The 20,250-nt window shown below is 38.3% G+C and overlaps 3 protein-coding genes across 3 annotated transcripts; 2 read left to right on the forward strand and 1 right to left on the reverse strand.

The window, feature by feature from the left end:
- The first annotated feature begins 1,900 nt into the window (after window positions 1–1,900).
- On the forward strand, window positions 1,901–2,863 carry LOC113291108 (F-box protein At5g07610-like). The gene has a single exon (XM_026540680.1). It carries the CDS (start codon window positions 1,901–1,903, stop codon window positions 2,861–2,863), a length of 963 nt encoding a protein of 320 aa, XP_026396465.1.
- Window positions 2,864–7,338: 4,475 nt separating this feature from the next.
- On the reverse strand, window positions 7,339–13,332 carry LOC113285902 (exopolyphosphatase PRUNE1-like). The gene is made up of 13 exons (XM_026534640.1): window positions 13,196–13,332; window positions 11,952–12,564; window positions 11,511–11,695; window positions 10,776–10,856; window positions 10,647–10,688; window positions 10,519–10,563; window positions 10,112–10,198; window positions 9,785–9,911; window positions 9,623–9,706; window positions 8,817–8,942; window positions 8,632–8,696; window positions 8,138–8,243; window positions 7,339–7,538 (listed from the first exon to the last, which is right to left on the reverse strand). The coding sequence occupies exons 1-13, from the start codon at window positions 13,205–13,207 to the stop codon at window positions 7,435–7,437; spliced, it is 1,677 nt and encodes a 558-aa protein (XP_026390425.1). The 5' UTR covers window positions 13,208–13,332; the 3' UTR covers window positions 7,339–7,434.
- A 240-nt stretch (window positions 13,333–13,572) lies between these two features.
- Window positions 13,573–16,744, forward strand: LOC113291110 (pentatricopeptide repeat-containing protein At4g21300-like). Its single transcript, XM_026540681.1, has one exon. It carries the CDS (start codon window positions 13,573–13,575, stop codon window positions 15,937–15,939), a length of 2,367 nt encoding a protein of 788 aa, XP_026396466.1. The 3' UTR covers window positions 15,940–16,744.
- The last annotated feature ends 3,506 nt before the right edge of the window (window positions 16,745–20,250 follow it).

Below are 20,250 nucleotides of genomic sequence, written 5' to 3' on the forward strand. Positions count from 1 at the left end.
ATTAGGAGATATTAATGAGGATCATCGGAGCTTCTGGTGATGAACTGGTTTTCCGTGAGATTGAGCTACTGGTGGAGGAAGGTCAGGAGATAGATGGTTATTTCTGTGGCTAAATGGAGTTTGGGAATCAATGGAGATGTTTCTGTCGAATGATGGAAACTGCAGTCAGGGATGGAGTCAGTGGTGGTGACTATGAGTTCAGAGGTTGTTGCATGGGTGTTGAAGAATCTGGTGCGGCAACAATTCCGTGGTGGTAATCATTCACCGTGTAATCGATGGAGCAAAGATGAGATACCGGTGTTGCTAGAGTTAAAGGAAGGAGAGTTATGTCTCGGCTGATCTGTTGTTGTTCGAAGTGATTCTATGGACTTTACGTACGCCCCATGGGGCGTAGATTATACAAACGCCCCTTCTCCCTGCGTAAATTTTATGAACGCCCCACATCGGGCGTAATCTTTACCAACGCCCCATATCGAGCGTAATGTTTATCAACGCCTGAATGAGACGCACTTTATACCTCCGCTCCACAACCAAACGAAGACTATAACTCCGCTCGACTAAATATACTCGCCTCCCACTGCGTCACGCAACAGACTAAAGTAGATTATACAAACGCCCCTTCTCCCTGCGTAAATTTTATGAACGCCCCACATCGGGCGTAATCTTTACCAACGCCCCATATCGAGCGTAATGTTTATCAACGCCTGAATGAGACGCACTTTATACCTCCGCTCCACAACCAAATGAAGACTATAACTCCGCTTGACTAAATATACTCGCCTCCCACTGCGTCACGCAATGGACTAAACTAAAATTTGGTCGTTCATTTTAGTCTTTGATCTTTGCTCTAAGACAAACTCTTTTGGTCTAGCAACGGTGTCACATTAGCTTCTTCAGTTGAGTATGGTTTGTTCATCGTAAATACTTGATTGGCTTGCGTTGGCTGTGCTGGTTCTTTCCCTGTTTGGAAAATTTTCTCCTTTCACTTAAGAACGTGGCAACTACCATCTAACCTCTCATGTTTTTAGTAATGCTTTTAGTACCTTCGCTGGTACTTTGAACCTGAAAATTGCCTTATTGCTAGTCTGGTATTCAGAAATGAAAAAAAAATGAAAACTTAAGAGGATAGTAGCACACCACACCAGTGTGCTTGGGCTAACCCCCCCTTTATCGCAGGCTAACCCTCGAACCCACAGCCACAGATCCTGTATGCTTGGGATGATACTAGCCTTGTCAAGGCTTAAGTTTAAATAATATACTCAACTCTAGTATCTTTGCTATGTGGTACTAAAATTCTAGCCAAAACAAACCAAATTGAAGTTAAAAACTTTCTTTCCTCCTCGAGGCTTGAGGTCGTAAACTCGATTCCTGGAGGGACCATAAATAATGCTCAGTACTGAGACATAAATGTTCCATCTCAATAACCACAAATCCTTCCTGGTCTGTCACAAATCAAACAAACAAAGTAAATGAAAGAAAGAAATCCGTCGATTTTCGATTTCAAAGTCACAGAGTATAAAGGGAGTAATCTTAGATGATGACTGTCAAAGAAATTGCTGGAGCAAGTGGATTGGGATTGCAGATGCCGTTTGAAATACAATTAGGGTTTTTGGAGTAAACTTTAAGCTTCAATATCAGGTAAAAAAAACCCTTTTATTTCCTTTCATTCAAAGATGCTCTCAGTTTCCAGTAACAAAAGTTCATCAGCATCAGCAGCAGCATCAACTATAGGCAACAATAGTGATACTTTAATAGACATTCTATATTGTTTACCAGTCAAATCCCTGTGTGTATTCAGAACCGTATGGCAGTCTCTAATATCTGATCCTTACTTTAAAAGAAACTATATCTGCGGAGTTGTCGTCTTTCTATTCCTGCACTATTTATGAAGAAAATATTGATGGATGAAGCATTTGTGACAGAATCAGAATTCAAAACTTTGGTCTTGGATGAACGAAACTGTATTGATTGTTGTTTTCCCATCAATATCCCAATTGATGTTAACCGTTACTCGCGTATTAAATTTGAGCATTCTTGCAATGGTCTTGTTCTTTATGAAGTTTATGATGTATCTAATTATCACACCATTTATGTTGTATACAATCCGTCCCTGAAGAATTGCAGAACCCTTCCTAAACCTCCATTCAGGAAAACTCGTGTCCCATGTGTCTTAAGTTTCACTATAGCTTTTGATCCCGCAAAATCAAGTTACTATGAGGTTCTGGCTCTCTGCGATACAGATACCAGTGAAAGTATATATCATATTGAAATCTACTCTTCCAAGACAGACTCTTGGAGAGATGCAGGAGATCCCTTTCCTTTCTCTCCACCTGGTAGATTATTGGTCTCTGGTATGTATTGGAATGGTTCAGTGCACTGGATCGATCAGTGGAGCGCAACTCTTCATTATTTTGATATTGAATGTGAATTAATGAAGACGCTTGCAATGCCAACGCAGCCGTATCCTGAAAGAGATTATAGTAGGAGTATTGTATACTTTAAAGAGTGCAGGGAACATATTCATCTTATGGAGATGCGTAAAGATGACATGCCCCGAGCTGACATTTGGGAGATGTGTATGGATTATACAGGATGGAATGTCAAGTATAACGTTGATCTTAGTCCATTAACAATTGTATACCCCAGCATTCTACTAGATAGAGATTTTTCATTCCGTCGTTTGGGGTTGGATGTGCTGCTTATTGAGGAAGGCGAAGATTCATCAAGGTTGATATTATGGATACTGAATGACAAGGTGATATCCTTTGACCTTGAAAATAAGGGTTTTAAGGAAATGTATGATGTTAGTCCGGATGTTTATGTACAGGGATTTCAATATATGGAAACACTTGCTCATGCTTGAATAAGAAGAAAGACAGCCAGAGAAATTCTGAGAGTGAAAAATGTCAGGAAGAGGACAGAAAGTTTTGAGAGATAATTATCAAGGTATTACTTAACCAGCTAATCGTAGATTACCAAGAAGAGGTGGAGTGACAGTGGATTGATCTATGAAGAAACTCGTGGTGTTCTTAATATCTTTCTTGGGGATTTGATTTGTGATGCTGTTACTTGCACTGAAGATGCTAGGAGAAAGACTGTTACAGCTAAGGGAGTTGTTTATGCTTGAAACGACAAGGGAGAACTCTCTTTACGAGTTTGGTGGTTAGGGTTCTAATTTGGGGGCTTGAGTTTGTTTTCACTATGAACAACTGTATACCCCAGCACTATACTAGAAAGACCTCAATTATTCTGTCGTTTTGGGTTGGATGTACTGCTTATTGAGGAAGGCAAAGATTCATCAAGGTTGATATTATGGATAGCCGGAGGACAAGGTGATATCCTTTGACCTTTAGAATAAGGGTTTTAAGGAAATGTTTGATGTCAGTCCGGATGTTTATGTAGAGGGATTTCAATATGTCGAAACACTTGCTCATGCTTGAATATTATTGCTTTGAAACAACACAAGAAAAAGAAGAAGAAGAAGAAAGAAATTTAGAGAGATTCTTAAGAGTGAAAAATGATGAAAGGGATTAGGCAAAGGAGGAGCAATGAGACATGTTACTAAACCAGCTATTAGAAGATTAGCAAGAAGAGGTGGAGTGAAACGTATCAGTGGATCTATAAAGAGACTCGTGGTGCGCTGAAGATCCTTCTTGAGAGTGTGATTCGTTATGCTTTTACTTGCACTGAACATGCTAGAGCTATGAATGTGGTTTATGCTTTGAAACGACAGGGAAGAATGCCTGATTTGGAGGTTGTCTGTTTCCACTTTTATTTTTTTTTAAGTGAAGTTCAGGATAGTTTGGGTACAATTTTATATTTCTGTAATGAAGTAATTCAAAGATGTAAATTGGAGATATAGAAGCCGTACGAACATTATGATCAATCAGTCTAATGGAACAGGTCTCAAGAGATCAACTTTTCACTTTGCTGGAGCTATTTTAAACCTCTGTAAGTCTAGTTTGTGTTCAAATTTTGTGTGTGCTTGGTAAGTCTGTGGGTATGTGGCAACTTTATTCTTCCTTGGTTTGATCGTAACCGAAGTTTAATATATAATGCCGTGGTATGATCAATTTACTGTTCATTTGCTTTGGTATATAATCCAGAAACAGATGCATATTTTAGATTTTGTTATTAGCCATTTTTGTTCTTTGCTTTGGCTTTTTCAAGTATTGTTTAGCTTATGTTGCTGAATCTTTTGTATTCCTGAGCTTTTGTTTTAATACTAATACATAAGCTATAGGCAGGCATTTCTTTTTTATTTTGATCAGATTTTTTGTTCTGATCAGAATAGGCAGGCATTTCCGTTCTTGCGTTTCTATAAATTTAGTTGATATCCTGTTTCAATTTTCCAGATAGGTGTAATCTTACAAAAACTTGGGATGGTGAAACTATGAAACAAATGTATGTAGAAAGATACACCAGAATTGGTTCTGTAATTGTTCTAATAACAGCTAATGACATATAAATGTACAAAGGACGAGTGCAACAATTTTCAGTACACCAATCCTTACAATACTCTCAAGCTCTAAAATGGTGTAAACCTCTTCTGCTCCTGTGTCCGAAGTCTATACAAGAGACACTGTATGGTTTTCCTTGATGTTATTTTCTTATCAATCTGAAATGCTTTCAGCTCATCCCTAAGACCTGCACTAACTAGTGGTGAGAGCCATTATTAGGGAGTAAATAAAATCTGTTGATACATGCCAAACTTGGCACTAATTGGTGACCGGCCCCCCTTTGTTCATCGTAAAAAAAAAAAAAATTGGTTGCAGGCGCAAGCTAACCTCTCGAACCCACAGCCACAGATACTGTATGCTTGTGACGGCGCTAGGTTGGCCAATGCTCAAGTTTAAATACTGAAATCATGTCTACTTTGTTTGAGATGTGGGACTTAAAATCTTCTGAGAAATAGTTAAGAACTTGGTTTTCTACTTGAGGCTTGAGGTCATAAACTCGATTCCTGGCGGGACCATAAATATAAAGCTGAGTGTAGAGACACAAATATCTCAGTAACTCTCACAAATCAAACAGACAAAGTTGTAAAAGATATAACACCGTCGGAAAACATTATCTCCTCTACAACTCCGCCGTCTGCAATTAGATTCATCGATGATGGAGGAGTGCGACCAAAAACGGAGGACAGAAGATATAACGATAGATGAGAAAAAAAGAAAAACTTTCGTCTTGGCCTATCCTGTCTACTTCAAGTATCAGGTGAGCAGGCGCAACGAGATATTGGGTTGTGGTTCAAAAAGGATACCTTTAAAATTACTGAAAGTAAAAAGGTGGTATTCATTCTTCCAACGGGGGATATACACGGCCCACGGGAGCAAGTTGAAGCAGTATTAAAGAGTGATGACTGATGAGTGCTACGAGCTGAAACAGGACTTCAAGGACAATTTTTTCATGGAAGCATTGAGTGTCTTCTTAATCAATCCTTTATCTTACCAAGAGGGTTGTGTTGGTGACATTTTACATGCTATTGAGTGCAGCTGTTTGGGCATAAGAGGCTTGACCCTTGTACTGCGGCCTACTGAAGATTCTGGTTCTTTTGACGGTGATGAATATGGTGTTGCCGTGGTTGCTAGTGCTATCAGACCATGCTTAAGAATCAAGGCCGGGAATGCCAAGATGAGTAAGATTGATAAAAATGAGTATGAGATTGGCAGCGACTATCTTGAGAAAATCGAGCAGGGTCAAGGTCCTCAAGGACTATTGGAAGCTACTAAAAAGTATTTCAAATATGGTTTCAGTGTTTGGGGATATCCTCCAGATGACTTGTTGTATGTTTGAGGCATCGTTAGTTGGCCTCGAGTTGCTGCAGTAATTAAGTTTATATCTTCTCTTTGGTTATTTGTCAGCAAGACGTTTTCTTTTCTGGGAGGGTTAAACACGTTCCTGTACACTGTCTTTCTTTTATTTGGTAATGAAAATGCATTGAAACTAGAGCCTTACAAACCTGGGGAAGGCTCTCCCCATAACATCATCAAGCAAAAAAGGCGATAAAAGGTCAGGGGTTCTGAGCCCAGTTTTCAGTATACATATCATTAGCAGACTTTTTGGCCAGTCTGCTGCATACTATGTCTTTTAGTAATCTAGTTTTATGAATGGGAATTGCAGCTTTATTTTGGTTACATTACATTGTTTGGTGAAATTCGGTATGTTTGTCTTCAGTTCTTTGTTGAGTCGATATAAATACCTTTGCTGGTACTTTGGACCTGCAGAATTGTCTTGTTGTACTTCTACTCTGATAAAAAATCAGGCGAGAAAAAAAAGGAGCAGCACACAGCATCACCAGAGCGCTTGGGCGCAGGCTAACTACTCGGAACCCACCCACAGCTACAGATCCTGCCTGCCTGTATGCTTGGGACGGTGCTTAATTTCTAAGGTTAAATAATGAACTCATGCGTACGTTGTTTGCAGTGTGGGACTAGAAAGTCTTCTGAGAAAAAAGTTAAGAACTTGGTTTCCTCCTTGAGGCTTGAGGTCATAAACTCGATTCCTGGCGGAACCATGAGTAATGCCGAGTGTAGATACAAAGTAAAAGAAAGAAATCCGTCGATTTCAAAGTCACAGTATAAAGCGGGGGTAATCTAACTGTCAAAGAAATTGGATCGGGATTGCAGATGCCGTTTGGAATATAATTAGGGTTTTTGGAGTAAGTTTTGAGCTTCAATATCAGGTAAAAAACAACCCCTTTTCTTTTCTTTTCTTTCATTCAAAGATGCTTTCAGTTTCTAGTAACAACAACCGGTGCAACAAAAGATTATCACCAACATCGGCATCAGCCGTAGGCAACAACAGTGATCTTTTAACAGGCATTCTATATCGTTTACCAGTGAAATCTTTGCGTGTATTCAAAACCGTATCACAACAATGGCACTCTCTAATATCTGATCCATACTTTGAAAGAAACTATAATCGTCAGAGATGTCGTCTTACGATGCCTGCACTATTTATGAAGAAAATATTCATGTATGAGGCAGGATATGTGATAGAATGCAATTTTGAAACTTTGGTCTTGGATGAACGAAACTGTATTGATTATTTCCCTTCAAAATTCCAATTGCTGTTGACCTTACCTCGCGTATAAAATTAGAGCATTCTTGTAATGGTCTTGTTCTTTGTGAAGTTCGAAATGAATCCACAGATTATCACACAACTTATGTCATATACAATCCGTCCATGAGGTGTTGCAAAACCCTTCCTAGGAATGGGCAGTGCATTCAAGTAGTCAGTTTCGTTTAAGACTAGACAACTCTGGTTATGAGCAGTACTACCAGCAAATCCACTATGAAAAACACCAGAAATATCAACTTCCAGGAATATGTTGGTTTAAATTTGTGATTTATTCATCAAAAGCTCACTTGTTGCTGAAATTACAACCGGAAAATGTACATTATTTATGTTCCGCCATTAGTATATGTATTATCACTGTCTAGATGTTCCACCAAATTCTTCCAAGAGACGCTCTATGGTTTTCCTTGATGTTATCTTCTTATCAATCTCAAACGCTTTCAGCTCACCCCTAAGACCTGCAAGATTATATATATATATACGAACCAGAGGTTAGAATCATTTTATGGAGTGCCAAAACTTTTAATTCATACCCATTCCAATCGTTGCGAACCGAAATTATTTTTAGCTAAGGCCTAAGTGTAACTCATGCAATTTTGGGCAGTTACCACCGACTTAACCCGAAACGTCATTCCTGTTAAGTTATTAAACTTGGAATTGGAATTGGAATCAACTACAGATAGCAAGCACAAAAACTCACTTATTATATGTTATTTGGTATCTGCAAAACAGGAAAGTAAATAACAGCAAACAAATTGGAACCGGCATGAGCTATCACTGATTTACATTTACTTAACTAAGTACTGATTCTACAAGGTTCAATCACTGTCACAGCTTTAGTACAGGTATCCATATGGGGGTTCTGGTTTCTAGAACTATTGAAGAAGATAATCACCTCAACCCCTTAAACTTTTAAACTAGTGAAACTGCTGAATTCCCACCCGCAGATATAGCTTTTGCTGAATAATGCAATGTGTTTCATCTGAATTATGCTTAGTCTTCAACATGCCGAGGTTTGCCCCAAATTAAATAAAAAAGAAGCTGTAACAGTTCTTACCTGGTTTGTGAAGATCTTTTAGCGGCAATTGAGAAGCATTGGCGTTGAGAAAATGTAGTAGATTCCTCATTAGCTCTGAAGATTCAGCCGAGACAAGGATCTCCCTCTGAATAAAAAACAGGCAAGAGCATGAACTGGTCATCGCCTACTTCACCATGAATTCATGAGAAGGTCTTCATGGGTGTAGGATGTAACTAGGTCTAGCAATGACTATTTGTTTCGCTGTTCCAGACTATCAAAGACAATAAGAGAAACTGCGAAAATGGTCACGGGCATCAGAACATAGCTTCAGCAAAGCACCTAAGGCGTACTAGGCTGAAAGCTGTGACCAAGTCTAATCCGGGGTAGACTGACCTCATCCCTAACTGGCTAACCCAATTAAACTTGGAGCAGGGAAATATGATATCAGGGAACCATGAGAAATGTCTTCACGAGAATGAAATGATATGCCATTAAATGGTTTAACAATTGAGACTAAAAAGTGGATCACAAACCTTGAAGTTCTTCTGTACATCATAATAACCGGAAACAATCATAAGCAGGCGCAGTTTCTCCGACTCTGTAATCATGGCAAGAAAGAAACTAAATTAACAACAAATTAAACAAAGCATTTTTTACTCACGGCCCAATAGTTCTAAAGCTAAAATGGTACACCCTGTGACAATATCATTCAACTCACGCTGGAAAAGAATGATTTCTTGTGCAGCAGAATCCGTATGAGAGAGAAGTTGCCCAACAGAAATGCCGACAGAACTCATCCCAATCAATAGAAGCATCAATCTTGAAGCAGGATTGTCAGGCTTTCCTAGTTTCAGGAATCATACTTGGTCAAGTCAATAAATCTGTAAACAAGCAATATTCTAAAGAACAAACAGCCTATCAGCAATGAGTAGTAAGTAAGTGACTAATTCCCTGGGCTGGTAAGTTAAGCGTTACTAAGAAGGCATGGTAATTGTCTTGCACAGCACTTTGAAGCCGACTCTGTGACGACCAAGGTATGATTGGATGTTGTGCTCGGCATGCAAGGCCTCCCCACCAAAAATCATATAGTTCTAAAACCTCTACCCCCAAATCTAAATAGAGTGGATGATAACATGTGGGCGGATTTTCTTCATTAGCCTCACTAATACGAGCTTAAGTTTTAGGATGAGCCAACTTTCCAGGAGGATGATCTGAAAACTAATCAGATCACCCTAACTGGATATAAGACCTTGGATAGTTTCTATGTGGGTCCTTGAGAGCAGCATAAAATGAATTGCGTACTAATTTTGTTTTTGCTCAAATTCCTGCTGAGGGCTAATGACTGATTTGAAGCTTAGGAATCGATCTGAGATCTCTTATTGAATTGCTCATCCAATGAGCATTCTTAATATTACACCTTGAAGAGGACTCAAACCTCCACCTATATGTATTCTAAAAGCTTCTGAAGCACTTATGCTATAGATAAGAATTGGAAAAGAAGGTCAAGAAAGATAGGATGCTGACCTACTTTGGTTGTCCACTTCTTGAAATCCTTACGCAAGATATCCCCTATCTTAAGCTCAGATATATCATACATTTTATACTTCACTGCAAGTGCCAAACTATAACAATGAGTTGCACAGTAGTAGAATCATCTACAGAAAATTCCAAGTTTAGAAGCCATACATATCTGGTAAAATCCATTAATTCCAAATCGACCAGCACCATTAATCAGCAATGTGGCCATGTATTTATCTTTGGAGGTGCACCGGGAGCTTTTCAGATTCCCTGTATCCAGAAGTATACCTGCTAACTGTTTCACAAAATATAAGAAAAATAAATCGGGTGGAGAGGCGATATTAACACGGATTGAAACCATCTACAGAAAATAAAATTAAAAAATCTGAACGGGAACATGCAGTTAATATACTACGTCTTTCAGCATATGCATTTAGATTGAAACAATAAAGATTCAGAACAAATAAACTGGAAGTGAGAAAGAGGAATAATTACCAAAAGCCGACTGAAGCCTTGTCCAGCCAACAACTCAGGTGAAGCAAGAGAGACCTTTTCAGCAACAAGTGTACAACATGAGCAGTCCTAATTATAAGCAAGAGAAAAAGAACCAGCTGTTATAGAGTAACAAAGGAATAACACGAGATATCTACAAGCGGGTTTGAACTTAGTTATGACTAGTGGGTGAAAAGTGTTCAGAGAGACTAGTGTTTTTCGAGAGGTCAAGTCCATCTTCCATACCAAGTATATTGTGTTCACCAAATACTGAGAGATTCTACACAGAAGTTTCCCATTTCAGCAGATTGGAGATATAGATTAAGGAAAATTAGCAATTATGTTTATCAAGGAAACATGAAAACTGGTTTTAGTTTTACAGCTAGGAGATGAAGACTGACAACTTCTACCTGGCCACTAGTAACTGTTTCAACCCGCACAGAAGTAGAATCTTCCTGCAATAAATGGAGAGTAAGTTAGTTTGACACATCTTTACAGATGAAAAAAGGCGGGCTGACCACAAAAAACAATTAAGTACCTTTACACAATTGAAGCTTTCTACCACGGCATGCTTCAAAGACTGACGACACATTAAACATGCCTCATCATTTGATTTCATTTCTGAAGTTTAAATTGATAATAAAACCAACAATATTTTAAATGCTACCTCATTCTTGGTTGGTACTTTGTGGTTGTTCAGCAGGACTAGTTTAAGACTCCCATATAAGTAGTAATAAGAGAGATCAATCTGCTCAAACATTAGCCACAGTTATAACAGCAGGATTCGATTGGAAGAACAAAGGTTATTTTTGTAAGAGTCTTGTGCATGTGCCTTGAACATCGCAAGTGTCTACTATGTCGGGTTCTAAAACTTAATAAAAAGAAGCGCTTGCATATAGGGGTGACACCCACTGTTTCTCTATGCAGTGATACTACACTGGTGCACCAGCATAATGATCTGTGAACCAACATGGAGACGATCCTAGGTCTGATAATTAAAGATCTATCTTGCAATGATAACATCCCACAAATAATCATCACAGGAATCATCTCTATGCAGGCTCAACAGGAAGGATAGACGGGTGCAAGAATTATAAACACGCTCACGTTGAGAGAAATTAGCCAATGTGTGTGAAGCCTCCTTATATCCCTAAACATGTTTTGCACGAGTGAAAATTATCCTACCAGAAAGATAGACTTTTTACATATATACTGACAGCACTCAGGACTGGGTACTCGGGTACATATGGAGAAGTTCTAGGTAGGCAGTAAAGACACGTATTAGACATATATCAACTCAATGAGATGCAGATCACAATTCATAGATTCGAATGGTTTTCTTTTATCTGGCATTAGGTACTGTTAGTCATTTTTGTTTGACATACTCTATGATGTTTAATACCTCGTCAATGAAAATCAGGGATGACAGGTCAATATGACACGATTCAAGCAACCATGTGAGTTCCGCATGAGAGTTTAGATCTCCCCGCTTCATGTTGATGATGGGCACAGTGCAAAGCTGGATACTCTTCAGTGTTTCACTTAAGTAAAAGGCGTACAAGATGGTTGAAGCAACGGATCCAGCATCTGCATATCATTGAAAAACATGTCCGTAAGAGGTGAACTAACAATTCAACACAGTTGCATTCAAAAACTACATCATTCTTGTGCAGATTAGATTGTTTCGATATTGAAGCCAGCCTTAACTAAATAACTAACAAACCTAGAAAAGTTGGACACTGGAATCATGTGATCAACATAAAAGAACAAACCAAGATGCATTATCACAGATAAAAGCTACAACTGTAGACAAAAAAAAGGATGTCGAAGAAAGTGGAATCACCAGTAGTCTCTTGCCCCATTACAACATGTAAGAACCTCCCAGGAACACCAACACTGATAAAATCTCTCTGGTCTTTCAAGTACTGATTTAGCCTGTCAATGCTTTCACATGATTCAACAATTTCAACACGAGGAGGCACATTCCCACTATAGAATGATGCTGCTGAAGGAGGGAGTGGAATTCTAGAAATATCCGACTTTATCTTATTCATCGAATACATTCTTTGAACTTTTAGCTTGACTGCAGTAGGAATGCCAAAGGACGCCTTGTCTGCTTTGTTAGGCCTCAAAATAGACTTTCTCAGTAAATCATTCTCATCATCCAAATCCATTTGAGACATTGATGGGATATTGAAAGATGAAAATGATGGTGCCGAAATCATCCCTGACTTTCTCCCTGACTCATGAGTCGCTGAAGCCAAATTCTTAGTATGTTTCTCTGATAATTCATCAGAGAGATCTCCAAATGATATTTTGGACTCTGAGATGTCTACTGAACTCCGGTGGCTAACACTTCCCTGAAAGTCAAACATAACACCTTCATCTGTGAATCCCCCGTTGCTTCTTCCAATACCATCAAGGAATGGGTTTTCCCGTTTGCGTAGATACAGTTTCTGCAAATCAAGGAGCACAATTAGAACCTATAATGAACTTTACAGTACTTACAAAATACAACAGCTGTAAAGTTCAAATGTATGAACATCTTAATCTCCTAAACATGAATTTTACAAAAAAACATAGGCCTCATTCAGTATAACAAGAACACTGGGTCAATAATTCTTAGTTGGATGGAGCTCAGAAGCTACATTTCTAGAAGAAAAAAAATTGGTTAATGCATTTATTATTGTGGTCTCTCTAGTCTCTATAGCACTACCTAGATGAGTCAGTGTCTTTCTTGAGCACTCCACTTTCCAAAACTCCCAAATCCTACTTCCCGTCATTCTACTGAACCAAATTTTCAAGTTTTGCCTAGACTACTAGCCAAATGACAATTATATGAGACCTTACACAAAGGGTATCCATCCAAGTATCCAACAACATCAGATAATTCAAGGGTTTTTAGCTCAACTAATGAACCTCCATTTCAAACAAAGAAACGACATTTTATGTATAGTGAAAGTGCACAAAACAGAAACCAATTTAAGTTTAACAAGAGGATGAGAATCAGGAGATAGAACCCATCACACAAAACTGATCATGTGTAAAAGATTTATTGAATTTTTTTTCTTCAAATTGTATTCTAACCTGGTTCTCCATGCTGAAATCAGTAAGTCAGCTCCTGAACTGAACAACAACATTGTGAATGCAAATCGAATTAAATGATGAAGAAGAGTAAACCAAGAAGAAGACAATGACATTCTCAAATTTCCTCCTTTGTCAAATCCGTCTGAAACTAATAAACTTCTTCTTTGGAAATACCGATTCACCCTCGTTATAATCCCAACATTGTCTTTACTGGGTGCCCTTAACATTCTGGTTTTGGTTATCAGCACCCTTTACCTCCAGTAATAACTAACAACTCCACCTGTTTGAAAAACACGCGCCAATCTCTATCTCTCTCTCAGGCTCTCAGCTGAGAAATGAACCAGAGAAATTTGTCCTTAATGAGCAGGTTCACATCAATGTTGCAGTCATCTTCATCTCTTCGACAAGGTTATCAGGTCCATTCACAAATCATTGTTCATGGAATGAGTGATCATAATGATATGGGTTCAAGAATATTGGGTATGTATGTACGTTGTAAAAGTTTCAGTGATGCTAAAAATGTGTTTTTTAGGATTTATTTGGGGTATACTTCTCCTTGGAATTGGATGATTAGAGGGTTCACTATGATGGGTTCTTATAATAATGCATTATTGTTCTATTTCAAGATGTTGGGGTGTGGGATTTCACCTGATAAATATACATTTCCTTATGTAGTTAAGGCTTGTAGTAATTTAAATTCTTTGGGTTTAGGTAGGTTGATTCATGAATCTGTTGTTTCTACTGGGTTTGGGATGGATGTATTTGTGGGTAGTTCTTTGATTAAATTGTATGCTGAGAATGGCGCGATATGTGATGCACATGAGTTGTTTGAGAAACTGCCTGTTAAAGATTCTGTTTTGTGGAATGTGATGATTAATGGGTATGTGAAAAATGGGGATTTGAAGAAAGCTATGGAAGTGTTTACGCAGATGAGGTATACGGAAATAATGCCTAATTATGTAACATTTGCTTGTGTTCTGTCTATTTGTGCGTCTGAAATGAAGCTTGAAATGGGTAGAGTGCTTCACGGACTTGCTATTCATTGTGGAGTGGATTCAGAGTCACCTGTAGCAAACACATTATTGGCGATGTATTCAAAGTCTGGCTGTTTATATGAAGCACGTAAGATATTTGATATGACACCTCGGACTGATTTAGTTACATGGAATGGGATGATTGCAGGGTATGTTCAAAATGGGTTTTTGGTTGAGGCTTGTGATTTGTTCCGTGAGATGTTATCTGCTGGTGCTAAACCAGATTCTATCACGTTTTCGAGTTTTCTTCCTTCAGTTTCTGACTTGGCAGATTTGAAGCAAGGTAAGGAAATTCATGGTTATATTGTAAGGCATGGTGTGGTTATGGATGCATTCTTGAAGACTGCACTGATCGATATATACTTCAAATGCAGGGAAATAGAGATGGCATGCAGTATTTTCAATCAGACAAAAACAGTGGATGCCGTTATTTATACGGCTATGATTTCAGGATTTGTGCTCCATGGTATGCATAGTGATGCTTTACGGACTTTTCAGCCGTTGCTTGAGGCACAAATGAGGCCCACTTCAGTCACCCTAGCAAGTGTTTTGCCAGCTTTGACTGGCTTGGCTTCTCTTAGGTTGGGGAAGGAGCTTCATGGTTACATTCTTAAGTATGGGCATGAGGAAGGAGGTTATGTTGGAAGTTCCCTAACTGATATGTATGCAAAATGCGGAAGACTGGATCTTGCTAACTGCGTTTTTCATAGAATGCCTGTGAGAGATGTTGTGGCCTGGAATTCGATGATTTCGAGCTGTTCGCAGAATGGGAAACCAGAAGAAGCCATCAATCTGTTCCGTGATATGGGATTGAAGGGTGCAAATTATAATTGTGCCACGATTTCAGCTGCACTTTCTGCATGTTCAAATTTACCCGCACTTCATGATGGGAAAGAAATCCATGGTTTTATGATGAAAGGTTCCTTTAGAACTGATCTCTTTGCGGAGAGTGCTCTAGTAGACATGTATAGTAAGTGCGGAGACTTGAATCTTGCACGTAGGGTCTTTGACTTGATGGAGTGGAAGAACGAAGTCTCATGGAATAGCATTATTGCTGCTTATGGTATACATGGACGGATTAAAGAAGCGCAACTTTTGTTCCATGCTATGTTAGAGAAAGGATTTCAACCTGATCATATAACTTTTCTTGCCATGATCTCTGCTTGTAGTCATGCAGGACTTATTGATGAAGGTATAGATTACTTCCGCTCTATGACCGAAAACTATGAAATTAGAGCTCGAATGGAGCATTACGCATGCATGGTTGATTTGTTAGGGAGTGCTGGTCGCCTAGATGAAACACTAAACATTATTACTAGCATGCCCTTTGAAGCAGATGCAGGTATTTGGGGGGCATTGCTGGGAGCGAGTCGAAATCAGGGGAATGTTGAAATCGCAGAGGTGGCATCAAAGCATTTATTTAAATTGGACCCACAAAATTCGGGATATTACGTATTGATGGCAAATGTTCATGCTGATGCTGGTCAATGGGCTAGCGCTCTAAAAGTTCGAGAATTGATGAAGGAAAGAGGGGTCAAGAAGTTACCAGGTTGCAGTTGGATTGAGATCAACGGCATTTCTCATATGTTTGTTGCTGCATATAAAAATCACCCAGAATCTGCAGAGATTTATCTGATGTTAAAGAATCTTCTTCTGGATATGAAGAAACAAGGATATGCTCCCCAACCTTATCTTTCCGAACATTGCTAATGTTTAGGACTTTCACGGCTTTTAGTTCAATGAAATTCATATATGAAGTTTATACATACGGAGAAGAAACAACTACTTGAATTGAATGGGTTACCTAATAATTCATTGTACAGATAGTATTTGGAGATTAAATCACATTCCATGCTGATGCATTACTAGTCGCAACTATCAAGCATTTTTGCAATGAATCGATAGTAAGTGCTATGTGGTATGTTTAAATAAGTTGCTTCCAGATGAGATACTCGATTTGGTTAGTGTATCTTAGAGAACTAACAGATGTTAGCTTTGTGTTATAGTGCTCTTGAAGAAGCCTCCCCTGATGAGGCTGTTCGGGTATCTCTATTAGTCAGTGCAAGGTACATGCAGGATCTGGAATATTATGTTGATGGTTTTGAGACGGCGTTTTTGAATGATACTAGGGATTATTATGCCTGGAAAGCTTCGAATTGGGCTAGAAAAGGATTTGCGGTAAAGGCCCAGATATGTTCGGTAAAGGAGAAAGATAGGGTCTCTCACTATCTGCACTCCAGCACTGAGGAGAAGCTGTTGAAAATAGTTCAAGATGCGCTCGAACAATTGCCTGAAAAGTATAACTCTTGATGCCATGTGACGCCTCCTTTACTACTGGTATTTCTTTGTTTTCGGATTACTAGTCCTATTTCTATCTTTTTCAGTGTTTTAATACTATCTTGGCTAGGACCTGTAGAGTCAGAGATCTCTTTCCTGGTATTTTTTCTCTGTAACTCAAATACTTCTGTGGACAGCAATACCAACAACTAATAACCAAATAATACAGAGGGAACGATAACTGCTATATGTACTGATTGTAAAATTTGACACTGAGGCTCGTACTTAATGTTATTAGCAAAATGTATATTTCATGAACCTCCAAGGTGAACTATCACTCGATCAGCATTAAAAATAAAACATGAATTTCATCCAACATAAATCCAATATTCAAACCCTCCATCTCATCAGTCCCAGCAAACTTAGCAGCTTTCATTGGCCCTAATAATCTCCTAATCAGGAACATAAGATATGTGAATAGTTCGCACTAGATTATAATTTTGACCAAATATCAGCTCCCAAATTGATTCAAGATATATATTGTATTCCAATGCACTTATCATCTTGAGAACCTCTAGCATAGAAATTATGAGTACCTGGAAACGTAACAAACTGCCTTTTAATCTTCTCCCACTTGGTACCAGAAACATAACTCAACTTCTTGGAGATGGTGGAGTATGTTTTGCTGATTTATGATTTTAACCAGTGAAATCCCTTCAGATGTAAGTTTAATGCCACATTATGATGTTGAAGCTGTTTTGTTGTACATGAGTGTTGCTTTTGTTTTATTGTGCAGTCACATGAGTGTTGCTTTACATTGTTGGATTTAACATATTGGGTTCACATTGGTTACTTTAGGTAGGCAAAACTATCCACTAGGTTACATTTTTTGGGCACCACTTCATTTGGGAGGGGATCATGATTCTATTTTTTTTAGTAGGTCATTTGGAAGTAAAGTAAAACGCACCTTATCCAAATGTTTACCTTCATGTCAAAATTACGCTTTTTAATTAAGATTTTTTTTAACAAGAAGAAAATTTATTTATACATAATGGATGGTTACAATTGGTTTATTCATAAGGATTACATCTTTAATATCATGAGAAACCACCTCATCATACTCAAAAACAGACATAGTAGTTCTGGTTGTGTTAGAGCATTGCTCGGTCGAACTCGCAAGCGTTGTTATCTCAAGCTTGTTTGTCAATGTTAGTGATCAAAACTATGAGTCTTAATTTCTAGTCTACTTATAGATGTCTCGGACTAGGAAATAGATTGTGCAGTTGAGCATTAAAATTCACGGCGTTCATCATTTGAAGACGAAGAACTACTAAGGCGAGCTTGTGGAACTTCATCAACAAAAGGTATGTGGACTGAAACTCATATATCACTTGGAAAGTCTATTTCTACTTTATATCCTATATTGAGACATACGTCGTAGTGCTATATAGTTTTCTACTATGCACATTTGATATTTCGAGCTGAGTTTAACTCGCTTACATATTTCTTGAAAAATGTGTCGGCAAGCTTTCGCTTCGACCAAGTTCATCTTATATTCTTGATGAAAGTCAAAAGATGATCATGTGAAAATTTCCGAGTAACATCTTACATGGTTTGTGTGATACAATCATCTGGTGTAAACTTGGAATGTTTCGTTATGATTATTTCAATAACTTGAAAATCGCTTTGATGCTAATAGTATGTGAAAACAGCTATTGTCATCCTCTAAGAAAGTTTCAATGATTGAAATAAGAGTTTAGAACACTTAACCATTATTCGATAATGACATGTTATGCACTCTTGCACATATGTAATCCATGTCCGGGAACCATAGTATGCATACCTGTATGTGTACCTGTTGGTTTGAGAAATCCGGGAACCTAAGTATGTGTACCCGTATGCATACTTGCGTAAGGTTCATGTCCGAGTTTTTCTGCTAGGATTGGAAGTACGCGTACCCGTTTGCGTACTGGTGAAACCCAATCTTGGTCCGGGTATTTCAAGTATGTGTACCCGTTGGCATACTTGAAGGTTAAAGTTCTAAAATCGGTTGTGTACATGAAAAAATACATTTATATAATAAGAAATGCAATCTTTGCAAACTGTGGCTATAATGTTCATGAATTGATTCGAGTGAATCAAACCGATTTTTCTTCAATTGCGTTCTTGTATACTTCTATGAGAATATAGCAATTCAACAACTCTTTAACTAGTTTCATTTGAGTCATTTGAAATAGTTATGGTTAAGATGAACAAGGTTAATATGAGAGTGCTCATATGTCAAATTTCGGTTAACTATTGTCGAGTCAACTTGGTGTACACATTTAGGTACGGTTACTCAAACCTAAATGAAGGTACGTTTCGTTTGTGTGTGACAATCTAAGTTCGATCTAACAGTTGAACTATATTAGCTTGGGTTTAATCAGGTTTTCATCTAATGCTGAATATTGAATGCTTTGTTACCAAGGTAACTTAGATTGCAAACCCTGATTTGGAAACTATATAAAAGAGAACTCTAGCAATTGGGAAATCTAATCCCCGTACCTCTTGTATGATACTAGTTGCATAAACTAGGGTCAATTCTCTTTTAACCTTAGGTTTTTCATGAAACCTTGTAGGTTAACGACTTGAAGACTTCATTGGGATTGTGAAGCCAGACCCAACTATTTTCTCTGTAGTTGCGTGTTCTGATCTTGCTTGATTTTATTGTTTGAGTACTATCTTCTCTAAGATTTGCTCGAGATTTATTTCTCCGATAGGCAATATAAAAAATAGTCACAAACATCTTCGTCTCATCGTTTGTGATTCCACAATATCTAGTTTCGGTTCCATACAATTTAGATTATTGTGAGGTGATTGATAATACTAGGATGTTCTTCGGGAATATAAGTCCGGTTTATCAATTGGTTCATGTTCTCCTTGATTTATCAAAAGACGGAACAAAACTCATATGTATTTCTGTGGGAGACAGATTTATCTATTCCAATAAACTTTTCTGTGTGACACAGATTTGTTTATCAAGTGTTCGACTTTTTGGGTCGTAGCAACTCTTAGTTGTGGGTGAAATCAGCTAAGGGAATCAAGTGTGTAGTATCCTGTTGGGATCAGAGACCTAAGGAACGAAACTGTACCTTGAATCAGTGTGAGATTGATTAGGGTTCAAATGCAGTCCAGTCTGAAGTTCAGTGGTAGTATGCTAGTATCTGTAGCGGCTTAATACAGCGTGGTGTTCAAAGCTGGACTAGGTCCCGAGGTTTTTCTGCATTTGCGGTTTTCCTCGTTAACAAAATTTTGGTGTCTGTGTTACTTATTTTCTGCATTATATTTTGTTATATAATTGAAATATCACAGGTTGTGCGTTGAATCGATCAATTGGTAACTCCAACTTTCGGTTGTTGGTTGAAATTGATTGATCCTTGAACATTGGTCTTTGGTACTGATAGGCTTTGAAAAGGTCCTAAAAATTATCCCCGGCCAAAAACTTGGTGGGCCCGGAGATATGTATAAAATTAAGCGCAATAAAAACGGGGGCCTACAGTAATACCGCAAGTGCACGGTCGTCGGTTGTAGCTCGTGCAAGTACGGGTCGATCCACAGAGATCGGGTGTGTTTTGGAGTGTTTAGCTATTTTGGGTTCTAGTTGCTATTGGGCTAAGAAGCCTTTTGGCTTAGCTTGGGCTTTGAGTACTAATGGGTTTGTTCACAATAAAATGAACTGAGCTTGGGCTCAGTTGGTCTTTGAAG

Source organism: Papaver somniferum, chromosome 6 (assembly GCF_003573695.1).
Source record: "Papaver somniferum cultivar HN1 chromosome 6, ASM357369v1, whole genome shotgun sequence".
Classification (NCBI taxonomy): Eukaryota; Viridiplantae; Streptophyta; class Magnoliopsida; order Ranunculales; family Papaveraceae; genus Papaver; species Papaver somniferum.

Excerpts from the sequence above, each read along its gene's own strand:
- LOC113291110 (XM_026540681.1), top strand. The coding sequence starts at position 13,573 with ATGTTGCAGTCATCTTCATCTCTTCGACAAGGTTATCAGGTCCATTCA.
- LOC113285902 (XM_026534640.1), bottom strand. Across the intron at positions 10,564-10,646 it reads AAAGCTTCAATTGTGTAAAG|GAAGATTCTACTTCTGTGCG; the intron begins GTACTTAATTGT and ends CATTTATTGCAG. Across the intron at positions 10,199-10,518 it reads AAACAGTTACTAGTGGCCAG|GACTGCTCATGTTGTACACT; the intron begins GTAGAAGTTGTC and ends GCTTATAATTAG.
- LOC113291108 (XM_026540680.1), top strand. The coding sequence starts at position 1,901 with ATGGATGAAGCATTTGTGACAGAATCAGAATTCAAAACTTTGGTCTTG.